The sequence below is a fragment of the Amblyomma maculatum genome, unplaced genomic scaffold (assembly GCF_055883805.1).
Source record: "Amblyomma maculatum isolate TAMU_Amacu unplaced genomic scaffold, ASM5588380v1 scaffold_13, whole genome shotgun sequence".
Classification (NCBI taxonomy): domain Eukaryota; kingdom Metazoa; phylum Arthropoda; class Arachnida; order Ixodida; family Ixodidae; genus Amblyomma; species Amblyomma maculatum.
Genome location: NW_028146738.1, coordinates 34,677,092 through 34,690,195, shown reverse-complemented (window position 1 = coordinate 34,690,195; position 13,104 = coordinate 34,677,092). Strand labels below are relative to the sequence as shown.

The window sequence follows — 13,104 nt, the reverse complement described above, 5'->3', positions numbered from 1 at the left end:
TAATGTAAAGATTTTCAAATCAGAAAAGTGCTGAGCCCTCAGTACGACAGCTCAATTAGTTTTTTTTCTATTATACAGCTTAACATATTTTAAACGTGTCCTTCATGTACGCGTTGATGTTTTTTTTTCATTCATCAGCAAACCTTGATTTAATCGTCTATTTGTCAATATGATGGCTTAAAGTGTTTTCATTGTTCAGTGTGGCAACATTTAAACGATCTCTTGTCAGTGCAAAATATACAGGCCCATCAATATGATGTCTTTCTTCCATGCAGACCTTGAAGTCTTTCACAGCCGAACTAGATCCCTGTAGAGTTAAGGTCCATACCAGCCTCGGCTCCGAGTCGCCAAGTCAGAGGTCTCTTTTTATAATGTTCACCTAATCTACAATACAATTATTAAGCTAAAGCCTGGAAGCAATGGGTGCCATTTTCTAAACAGCAACGCTGGACAGCCAATTAAAGAGGCTTTCAAGCGTCTATTTTAAAGTTTCAATTATTCTGGTAGCACTGCCGGAAAATTGAAATACGTGGTCATTTTTGATATTAATGGTCTTCAATGACAATTTTTTTTCCAGTCTGAAATTGATGCATAAACAGTTTATTATTTTATTCTACTAACTAATCATCTAGTCTTTAACTCTATCATACACGTGATGTCTGCTTTGCTTCAAAACCGACCCCCAATGAGCACATATTTACATGTTTAGATTTTTTTGTAAATGGGTGATATGTCACCCTCTGTAATTGGCAATGAATCTTTACAAAATCTCGTTCCGTAAACCAATTGATGCCATCAAGGGCCCTTCCTTACTTTTACGATACTGAACCTCAAGCATACTACAGGAAAGCGTCCCATTCTTTTTAATACGCGCAAATGACCTTTAGTGACATTTCATCCCATTTACGTCTTATCGTAGATGACTGTTGTTTGGTGTAAGAAGACTTCTGAGAATGACGACCTCCCCTTTCGAAATGATCTTTTTTTACTGCTATCAACTATGGTTGATAGCAGTAAAAAAGGTTCAATGCCTGAACACGGCCAACTGTATATCTATCATATTTAGCAGAAGTATAACAAATAAAACTTCAAATACTGTAAATGTAACACCATTCCTATCTGAATCCGCGTGGTACAATTATCCCGAAATGCAATTAATAAAACTTCATACATGTTCACATTCCAGCATTCTGTAGCAAAGAATTGTGGACATCTGGTTTATATGACGAAATTCGTAAAAAACAAGGGCACCCAATTGCACTGACAAGCGTACCTAAAGCTTGTTAGTCCGCATTTGGAACACGGCTCATCCAGATAGCCTAAGCCTTCAAACAGCCTCATATAAACGTTTAAATTCAATGCAAATAGAGATGTCCGGTACAATTCTAACACTTATAGACCCCTCGCCTGGGTCTTGCATTCCACATACTAAAGTGATCTGCATCGACTGGAAGTTAGGTGTCCTGTTTCGCCTTTGTTTATTTCATAAATATGTCTACACTCCCGTTTCATTTCTGCCTCAGGAATCACCCTTCGCTGTTCATAACGCTTTCATAATCATCTCTGCTCCAACCTCATGAATGGCAACCCTCAGTAATTTAATTCGTCTGCATTACCTTGAGTAATCAGGCTTGGGATGAGCCTCTTTGAATCCACAATATACTTTTTTCAGCCCTAGGATTTTCTAAAGCACCTGTATGCATTTGCCTCCATAGCACTGTTTTAAATGGTGTTTCGCGTTAACATTATATGATTAATTTGTAGGTGATTATCATTTTTTTGTATTGTGCCATATGATTTTTGCTGACTGTTATATGTGTCTATATTTTGTGTCCAAAAATATTTAATTTCATTTTGGACAACTTTGTGTTTTTTACCTGTATTTGCTTCAAACATATGTATGTTGTGCCATCAGTGTTGTTGTTAAATTTCTGTGCATAGCTTAAATTTCCTTCCTTATACGGCCCTCACTAATGCCCTTCAGGACCTGTGGATACAATGAGTAAAAAAATAAAAAATAAATAATTAAATAAAGCCAGGGTTTAACGCATTTAACAGTATGTATACTTGCAAAAGCACTGGAGGCCATTGTTTTGCTTTGTTTAGAGGGCCTTTAAAGTCTTTATTGGTTTTCCCTTTGAAGGGGCACTGATAAACGCCAGTCACATTTCGGGCCTTATTATCCCAAGAGCCGCTGAAGCCACAGCCTGCCGCACATACTACAAACGTGTCCGAATACATGGTTCGAAATCTGTAACTCAATGTACACCGCAGCAGAGGTGACTATACTGTCACTCTCTGAGCTAACTCTATGTCTCGTCTCACTATATTGCTGCGTCAGCAACGTTACTCTCGAGCGCGCCCCGCACCATCGTCGACTTGCGGGCCGCCATCTCGGCCAAGTGTTTCTTCTTAGCAGCTCGATGTCGCAACTCTGAGCCGCAAGTGACACCTCACGTTGTTCGGAGTTCTCAGCAGGCACACGTCTTTGCCTCGCAACAAGTATTCTCGATGTTCAAGTGTTTCAGCCGAAGCCTTTACTTTGTCGCATCATGGTTGGCTGTTCAGCCTCTCTTCTCGCTCCTTTAGTGTATCCCTCGTCGTGGTGATCCGCAACGGAGACTTACCTCAACGCTGACGACATTATTCTTACCATGGTTACAGCGTAACATCAAATCTTTAGGATCAACCATGAGGTAGCAAAACTGAAAGGTTATGGTCAAATGTAGTAACTATAGATGGACAGGGATTTGTCAACACTCAGCACTAAGTAAGACTTAAGGCAAGCATAGCTAAATTGTTGCTATGGCAACTACCCGACACAAGATCCAATTTTATTTGACGGCCTCTTGAATGCTTTTGCTATAATAAAGGCCGATCTTTTACGAGCATTGCAAATATCGTGTCACGTATCTGCCCAGAGCTGGCGTGGAAGCTGTACCAGGCACTATCAAGTACTTGGATCAAAGCTCAAATTATCTCGCTCCTGAGTTCGCTTATCGCAGAATACCGTAATATCGTAGGCATAGCGCCTGTCATCTTCAAACCCACCGGCGATGAGAACAATTTGTGTCATCTTCGCACTCCTGCTGCATGTTTCGTTTAAATATGAAGCAACTGCGAGGTACAATATAAATGAAAGCATACGGTACTTTTCCCAAAATAGAAATGCATAGCAACGCCGTCACAATATTTATTTGGGACGTCGGAAATATAGTGGAACATCCGTGGAGCGCTCGGAGTGGCACGTACATACGTCTCGGAGGCGCAGGCATCAGCGCTACTACTCTGGGCGCTGCATGGCCGGGCCGGATAACCGTGATCCAGGTTGTTTGGCCTCAGATAGCCAAGTAACTGTTACGGCCAGCGCTATTCGGGCGACAGCCACACATGGCCCTGCACGCGGTTTTTCTGCGATACAGCCACCTTGTGTCACGTAGGTATAAAGACATCCTGTGTCTCGGTTGCTGGCTGGGAAGATAACTTACCCCTTCCAAGGGTTTAACTCATTTTACTAAAAGGAGTCTCGACGACCTGCGGCTCATGGATTTTTTCAGCCTGTACTAGAAGGGACAAAAGAGGCAAACGCACTCTGCTGCAACCTACGCGAGTCCAAAGTTCTCTCGCCTGAATCCCACTCCCGGACACCTCAATCTCACGCGCACGCCATTATACAGAAGACCGTTAGCCAAGCATTTACTCCAGGCTCCCTTAACATGCTTAACAGGCTCCCTTACCATGCAGAGGCTTATTACTTAAGTAATTCAGTTGAAAGCATTTTGCAGAGGGGAAGAAAAGAGGCAAACGCATTCTGCTGTGACTTCCGCGAGTCCAAAGTTCTCGCGCCTTAATCCCACTCCCGGACATCTCAGCGTCACGCACACGCCATTACATTGAAGACCGTGAGCCAGCTATTTACTCCAGGCGCTCTTAACATGCTTACGCAGCAGCGTAATAATCAGGTAATTCAGTTGAAAAAATTTAGCAGACGGGACAAAAAGAAGCAAACGCACTATGCTGCGACCAGCGTGAGACCAAAGTTCCCGCGCCTGAATCCCACTCACGGGCGCATCAACCTCACGAACACGCCAGACTACAGAAGACCATGAGCAAGGCCTTTACTCCAGGCGCCCTTAACATGCTTGCGTAGAGGCTTATGACCCAGGTAATTCAGTTGTAAGCGTCCACAACAGGGCCAGCTAAAGTTGCCAACATTGGGGGGCTGGGCGAGCCCCAACCCCACCCAGCTCCTCAGTCACCCCTCGAGGAAAATGTCCGCGACTGGTAGGATACCAGAATGCAGTCTATCACGAGCACCAATTGCTTATGAATGCTTCTTTTTTCATTCTTTTTCACGCGCAAGTGTTAGCCGTGTCTTGTATAAGGGAGATGGACGTATTGACCTTTGTCCTTTTCTACTAGCGTTTGATGACACGTGTAGTTGCTCAGGCACGTGTTTCCTCTTAGGAGCATTTCGCTGCAGAGAAATGTACACGAGAAAGATGTCAAACACGGGGGCGGCATGTGATTGGCGCGGAAGAGAGGGCAGATAAGCGAGGCGGAATCGAGACGCGGCGATTCCGGCAGGAGCCCTGCTGGGGTCAGATTGTGTCATACAGCGTTACAGAGCAAGGGCAAGCGTGTGGCTGCGTAGTGGGTTTCCGAGGGTCATGGCAAAAAAGAATTTTCTGTGTTTTTTTGCCATGGCGTGTGTTCAATACTCATTTTTTTTTTAATTTGTTGCAGGAGTTCTGAACCAATTCCTTTCGTGGAGGGCGTTCGTCCCACTGGCTCGACTTTCCTTCGGGGTGTATCTCATCCACTTTCCCTTCTACCACCTGACAAGGCGTCTTGTGAGAGAACGTATCTTCTTTTCTCACTACACGCTGGTGAGTTCTTCTGTCTGTCGCCGCTATTTTGTGCGATATATCGCCATTGGTGCCAGTCTGAGACAGAGGAAATACGTCACTATTTATTCTTTGACGGACTATGAGTACAAAGTGTGATGCTGTTAACTTTCTCTAATGTGCTGCTCTCAAAACCACATGATTATCAACTACCGTTCGGCTGGATAACTATAGTTACATATATCCTTCTGACGCATTAAATATATCCTATATATCCGCATATATCCTTCTGTCGCAGCAGTCTATGAAATTCCACAACCTCGCTAGCGGTCTCGATGTCCATGCAGAAAGCCTCCTAAACACAGTTGTTTGAAGCAACTGAGTAGAATAGGTTTCTTTTCAAGGAAAGCAAACAATTTCGGAAAACAGTCAATAATAGAAATGATAAATATGTGCTTACCGTGGGTCTGGAAGGAGGGCGTACCTTGTAGGTGGCTAAGAAAATGTGAGCAAATAATTATTGGCATCTCTCAACGATATGGAAGAACACGTAAATCAATCCCAAAGACTTCTTTTAGATAGCCAGAAACTGCAGCTCAAAAAGAACTTTAAGGGGACGTCTGGCGGATATCACCCTACTCGAAGCGAAAAAAATTTTCACTCATTTTTTTCTTCTCCTTAGGAGAAGTTGCTACACTAATCCCCCCCACGGAGAAACAACACTGTGGCTGCTTTGAGCTTAATACTTCCGCACCTTCCGACGCCTTAATGAGCATAGAGGCACCACTAGTACGTCTATCAAGGTAGTTAGTCGCTTGGTAACAACCGCATATATGAAGGCTGTGAAGATACAGCTGGTGCATTGTATCCACACCATAAAAATGGTACTATGTTAATCATATCTTGCAAGTCAAATTCGAATGCAAAACAAATGATTCATTTTTGCTGACTAAGTATTTTCGGCCATCTAGATGAGCCATCTGGATTCCTTGATCTACACCTATCCACTCCTCTGCATTAATCATAGCAAATTACTTAGTTGTGAAAAAAGTTTGAAATTACTCTCTTTTTATAACCTTTTATGTCCTACCATATTTATATAAAGTTGTGACTCTCCGGTCATGGTATTAGTATGTTTGCGTATGCAACCAGTTCTTGTATTCCATTCAATATAGCGCTCACAAGAAAAGTGTAGTTGGAAAAATTGGTGGCTGCTGCAGTAGTTACCGTTAATTTTTGAAAACTGACCAGTTTTACCGCGAAAGGGTTAAAGGCCTTGTTCATCAGAAAATCCGGCGTGGGCGTTGGCGTCGGCGTCTGTATTTTAGCGACAAATCCCTGTAATGGTGCTGAATGGTTATAGCTGGCAGCTGGCATGAACGCGCAGTGATTGGGCGTGTAGGCTTGCCTGGTGTTAAGTTTGGAAGGAGCTGCATTTCTTACCTGTCCTTTCTCATTGGAGGGTGAGAACGGAATTGTCTTTTCAGGACCATTGGATTCACATTACCCCTATAGGCAACCAAGGCACTTTCATACGGCTTGGTTAAAGCGAGGCTTTATATGTGGGCTGGTAGCTACGCTATCGCGTCATTCCATTAAAGGCGGATATTAAGCTGCCCCACTAATAATCGACAACGTCTTTAGGAGACACCCTCTCGTTATCTCACCTACAATTTTCGAGCATTTCCTGAAACATTTCAGAACGTACTTTTTCACACATTCACGCAATAACAATCAACATAACCTCAGGTAATCGCACGACAGAATTCCTTTCTTCGCTATTAGTTTTCAGTAACGCGGCCCACTCTTTTTAGGCAGCTCAACGTATTTATTGTGAGGGCAGGACAAACATCCGCAGGAAAGTTTTGGTACGCGCCAGAAGCCTAGACCCTTTACATCAACGCTTTCATACGAGCATCCTACATAGTTGTATCTCAATGCATCGCACAGTCCCCTCACAAATTTTTGAAAATCCACCTGATCAGTTTTCTATGAAAAGTCTGAATAAGTTATTGTCACCAAAGGAAAAAATTCATAAGAAAAACTTTCTGCGACACTGAAACAGAGAATATATATTTTAATGTCCGCATGATACGTATTTCACATTGTTATACCGTCACCTAAAAATATTTTCAAACGTTTAGATTTGAAAGTTTTTACAGTTGTCTGCGTGCACAAGTCAAACCTTAAATGCTAAATTTGCATATGAACCTTCAGCTTAGAAAATTCCTATGAATATGTGGATAAAAGTGTTGTTCACTGTCCCATAATTTCCTCACAATTTAAAAGTGTCCAAGAATTTTGGACCTGTTTAGAGCGTTAGAAAAATGTGCCTTTCACCCTTCCCTACCTTCAGAAGGAACTATTCTATATTGTAGGGTGAAGCTTCGCCTAAGACGCACAAAATCTTAATTTGCTCGAATTCATTTTCTGCTCTCTAGTTGAAAATCCGGCTCTGTCAGCTTGGAAGCAAACGTAAATCACGTAAGTCCCTGCCGCTGCGGAGACGAAATGATTAATGTAATAATATTCTGAAACAACATTTTCACAATGTGACAAGATTCGGATCCAAGAGACTGTTTAGGAGTCAAACTAAGCGATTATAATTTAACTGCAAGGCGAAGTGGACGACGCGATCACACGTTGGACAGAAGTCTGAATATGCACTAAGACAGGTAATTTTCTTTCTTTTTTTTAAATGGGTCATTAGCAAATTCTGTACTGTGTTACAGGGCAGCACTATATGAAACCGTGGGCACGTGGAAACAAAGTTGTTTCTTTCCAATCGACAGGTAACGCAGGCAGCAATGATGCGTTCTAGTAATTTGATTCTGACACTTGCTAGCGATATGGGCCAGTATTTATTGACATTATAAGCAAGGAATATTTTTAGGACCGTCGACACGGCTTAGGAGAATATGTAGTTGTAATGACTGCCTAAACGAAATATATTCATTGAAAGCCGCTCTAATCCAGAGGAACTATTCCGGTAACTTCCTTAATATGACCCTCGAAAGAACAAGCACTTAAACCGCCACGATGTGCTCACAAAACGCCCAAAGGCCACCACTGAACGCCAGCCTTATTTTGTAACTAAATATTCCAATGCTCTTCTAAACACAAACATCCTGCTTCATGCTAATGTGTAATGAACGCCTGAAGAAACTATTACCGGAGGCACGAAAGGTGACATACAAACGTAACGCAAACCTCAGAGATATTCGAGTACATTCTAAACTCGACAACAAGCATCCAACACAACCACATTCTTGCTCTCAACCCATATGTAAGACGTGCAATCATATGCAAAAAGAGACCACGGTTAAAATCAATGCAATCGATTTCACTTTTCACATAAAAACAGATTTTAATTGCACATCGTCAAAAGTTGTCTACCTTCTAGAATGCTCCTTCTGTCATAAGCAGCACGTCAGAGAGACAGGGCAACCAATGAACATACGGCTTAATGGACATCGGGCTGACCCAAGGAAAAACCTCCCGAAAGCTGTTTCCCAGCATTTCAATCAGAAACACCATAAGTTCGAAGAAATTATATTATATGTTCTCCAGTCAGGCTTTAAATCTGCAAGGGACAAAAAATATAGAGAGAAATATCTAATCCATAAATTTAAAACATCGGAACCAGCAGCAATAAATCTTTTTAAAGGAAGGTTAGAATCCCTTAAATATATTCTCCCTGCACCATACATATTCGGGAAAAAATCCCATGAGGTGTTAATTGTACAGTTTATTCACAGCACATGAACACTCTATCCCCCTTCGCAATAGTGTTTAGCTGCATATGTTTCTCTAAGCACCTTTCCTTGTTGTCACTTCCTACTTGAGTTGGGCCTCTCCTTTCCATATTCTTTTTTTGCTTGCCAGGTGTGGTGCACTGTGCGGTCATTATTCTGTTTATTTGTCCTCCCCCCCCCCCTCCCTTTGCCTAAGAATTGTTCCACTGTAGATATATTCCCTATCAGGATCAGGACCCTTTGGGATGCCGGTCCCCTTTTTAACAAAGTGGTATCTGCACCCAACCTGCTTTAGGTGGTACTGATGATGCACTCCGCATTGTCGTTTTTCCTGGTAAAGTGACTTTTATTTCTCTATTAGGCAACAGGATTACTGGTTCCAAGCTGAGAAATGCATACTTAAGTAACTTTTGTTTATAGTTTTTTAACTCCTTGACCTACATTCTTCTCACCCATCCTCACCCTCCACGCTCTTTCACCTACTTTCTTCTCACCCATTCTTCTCCTCCCCACTTTTTCTTCTTCAGAAGCAAAAGCGTATTTAAGCCCCTGCCAATGATGATCGCTTTGTCCAGACGAAGACAAATCCACTTGTCAAAACATTGACTAGACCTTCGAACTGAGGCTTCCCTTCCCTCTACTCTTGTTCAGTGCTCTTTTATACCGCGTAAGCCATCTTCTTCCTCTCGATCTACCTGGATCCCAAAGAAGTATAGGCACTCTGAGATTTTAAAATTTTCGTGCCCCTTTGCAGTCAGATAGCTCTTGGTTTTCAGAAGTGTCAATTCTAAAGATAGGGTAAAATTTTTAGCCGTGTAGCAATTCACCTCAACTTTGCAGGCGTGAGGATAATTTCTCCTGTTATAAATTATTCCGTTCTGTCCAGGTGTCCGAGTCCTTCGCCGTATTCATCTGGAGCTACATCCTCAGCTACTTCATGTTCATCTCCTGTGAAGCCCCGGTGGGCAGATTGGACAAGTTGGCATTGCTGTGGTTGGCCCGGAGGCGAGTGCCTGAGGATAGGTCTACAGAGAATGGAGAGCAGTATAACACCGGCGCGAAAACTAGTGACGACTGGCACGCAAGAACCATACAAGGCGATACGACCAAAGACTGCCTCAAGAAAGATTGTCTTCCACTCGAAAAAGGCGCTAACTTTAGCGTGAGCTAGGACAACAGGAAGTGGCGCTTTTGACGCTAGCGGATGCATTATTATTCCTATCGTGTTCTCCTTCTGAGCTGGTGCGTGCATTCTCCCCTTGTCTTAAGCCCAACTTGTATAAAGGGAAATGGGCAGATATAGCTGAATCCTGAGGGAAACATTTAAGCTTCAGCGTGCACTGCGTTCTGAGTTTTTATTTGACGCGCATTGTCATTTATGTCAAGCCAGCCATCTTCACTTGAATGTCCGTTAGGCCTACAAATTAAACGTTTTACTTCCTTACATCTTGGCGTAATAGTGTCCACTGCTTGAATGATGCCGTAGCCCAACCTATAACGTTTCTGGAGCGCTAGCAAGGTGGATGTCACAATACCTGAGGTGGAGCTACAGACGATTAGCACTACAGACAGGTACATCTTACTGCCCATATCGTTAAGCAGAACACGATAATAAAGTACAGCATCAGTATTGTAAAGGGCGAGAGGGGCAAACTGCTCATATCTCTCCGTAGCAGCTGGTATGAAAGGTAAATAAAAATAAAATAACTCCGAGATTCACGTGTAAATAGAACGCATTTCTTCTCCTAATATATGAGGAAAAGCGGAGGATCAGGGACCCTGAACCGGCACTTTGATCAAGGCTATTCAGCACATCCACATTATTGAGGGCAAAAGACCAACCACATAATTATGTTATCAGGCTGCGCGTGTCCATCACAAAACGAAACTTTGCACTCTACAGCTTCCACGATACGCATTTTGCTCTAATGGATGCCGACAAGACCTTATACCATACCTCAGGCAAGCCTGGCCAGCATCTTCTCACGGGAGGTTACAACTCATCGACCATAGCTTCCAAGTGCAGTTGTCTTGAGCGACACCTGTCAACCAAACCTGAAGAAAAACCTGACGTTAACTTTGGCCCATCACATGCGAAAATAAAGACGTTATAAAAGGGAGACGTGATTCAATATACAGAATAAGTTTTTGACGCGATAACATTAAAGCTTCCATTGTGCAGAAAATCCTGTGTTGTCCGCGTTGGGAGAAATAAATCGCGGGCATGGCTCTGGCCCGGTGTAATGTCATGAAACATGGCAAGGTACTGATTAGGTCGACATGTCATGAGATGTCACGAGACCCCGTGACATGGGAGGCGCTGTCAAATCAGGCTTGTCATTTGAGATGGGAGAGTGACAAAGGAGTCGAGCCTTCGAGAACTCTAGGGCGAAATGCAAGAGACGCTGCTCCGATACCACGACTTACGGCAAAACTAAGAGGTTATAGGGACTGAGCCAGCGAGAAGCAAAAGTGCATGCACGCGAGCAAAGATTGCAAAAGTACTCACAGACGGAACCCGTCAGCACTTTCCCGCAGTATACTTCAAGGTGGTGCTTAACTTTCCCACAGACGTTTTCTCCTTTTCCACAGCTCTCACGGAGCAGTCCCCAACCTCACCTCACCTATCGGGCTTCGTTTCATTGTCGCCGGTACGGCGAGTCCGAATAGTAAGCGCAATGGCGTTACCATCGGTAACGCCGACAGTTGGCCTTTGAGGAAGGTCGAGAGGATTCAATCGAAGTCAAGCCTTCATAATTCATTTCTAGGTACTCTGTGCAAGTGTACCTAATTTTCTAAATTGTGTTTTTTTTTTGTAGCCTTGGATGTCTCGACTTTAGCTGCGTTATAAGAATATTTCCGGCTGGCATCGCTCTAGAAGAACGGCTGACTGGGCGAGTTGGTGAACCTTGATGGACAGTAATTTAAGTGCGCGACAAAGACGAGACAAAGAGGAGAAGTGGACAACAAAGGCTCCATCGTTGTCCACTTCTCCTCTTTGTCTCGTCTTTGTCGCGCACTTATATTACTGTCCATCATGGCATCGCTCCTAAAAACTGTATGTCTGAAGTTTCTCTTCGTCGAATGAGTGGCTTTTCCTATAATTTCACTGAAGCGCCTCACAAAACAGGATTAAAGCATTGTAGCTTCAGGTGGACAAAACTAAGCCCTTTCTGGAACTGGAGACACTCTTTTTCAACAAATAGGCATATTCATAATTTTTCAATCCTCTAGACTTCAGAAGTTAGCTAAAGGAAAACAAATTTTTATGAAGTGGCTTTTATCTTAGGAGGCGGTGTTTGTGGATATATAGTGTTTGTTTTTGCTAATGAAAATCTGCGACTTATCAAAAATAAGGCCATATTAGGAGGCCTAACTTCTTTATTAATTGGCTTTTTCCGAATCCTTTCGTACAAAATTCTTCATTAAAGGTTCCTGTACATTCTGTCATTTGAGCTTGCAGATGGCAAGCGGGTTTTCACTACTTCTCACATTAGGCGAGGTGTCAACTATGGTCAATGACCGGCTAAAGGAATTGGAAAGAGCTGCTGCAAGAAAAGGCCCAGGATTGAACATGACTGCAAGTATGTAATGATGAATCACCTGCGCTATGGAGCGATGTTGTAGTGATTCCGGCTGGCTTAATTGAGGACCCAGCCGGATGGCTGAGGCAAGCCTGCAGTTCTCCATGCATTACCGTGGACCGCGATTCTTCGCACAACCCTTAATTTCTATTTCTACTACATGTATAACCTATATATGGTTCTGCAGATTTTTAACCTAGGGGATACTTGCGAGCGTCGTGGGCGATGTGCATCCCGAATAAACGGAGGAAGAGCACCGTCCCTTGCCCTCTAAACCATTACAAAGCTTAGTGAGAAGTTGCAGCTTAACAGGCAGCATCGATGCCTGCAGTTGAGAAGAAAGTGTTCTCGCGGCACGTGGAATGCACATTTAAAAAAAGTTTTGAAACAAGAACACATGTTAAGGGTTTAGATAAAAGAGTGCAGGGAACAATGTCTCAGTAACAACGTGTCTCATCTGCTCTCTAGACACTGCATTTGGAATTATCTCTCCAGCGTCGTCACGTGTGTTGGAAATATTCCCCGTGGTTGGTCAAGCCTTTGCTTAGCCACAAGTATGGAATTCAGACTGTCTGGTTTTCTTTAACAAACCTATGAAATCCTTTACCTCATATAATGAAAGTAGTGTCATGCGTATCTTCATTCAAACGTGAGTTCCGCTCATTCATAGTTCATTGTTGATTCCATTTTGATGCACCATATATCTATATGGTTTGCTCCCTTACCGAAACCTCGTATTTTAGTGTATTTGTTACCTGCTCTTAATAAGGCTGTATTTTTTTTTTAATTTTGCTAAACAGTTTTAATTAACGCAATGCTGCTTCATATCGTTTGTACATAGAGGTCCCAGTACAGTGTCAAATTTTGAGACCTATTTCTGTAACCTACTGTACAATCAAAATATTTGTATTTACTCCT

The 13,104-nt window shown here is 42.9% G+C and overlaps 1 protein-coding gene across 1 annotated transcript in view; it reads left to right on the top strand.

Annotated features, from left to right (window-relative positions):
• The window catches only part of LOC146172550 (nose resistant to fluoxetine protein 6-like), a 116,198-nt gene extending 103,464 nt beyond the window's left edge, over nt 1–12,734 (top strand). Inside the window, exons 14-18 of the mRNA XM_084585797.1 lie at nt 4,747–4,889; nt 9,489–9,607; nt 11,195–11,253; nt 12,100–12,186; nt 12,655–12,734. Coding sequence (XP_084441923.1) covers nt 4,747–4,889; nt 9,489–9,607; nt 11,195–11,253; nt 12,100–12,186; nt 12,655–12,734 — 488 coding nt within the window. The remainder of the gene's footprint in view (nt 1–4,746; nt 4,890–9,488; nt 9,608–11,194; nt 11,254–12,099; nt 12,187–12,654) is intronic.
• Nucleotides 12,735–13,104: the final 370 nt, after the last annotated feature.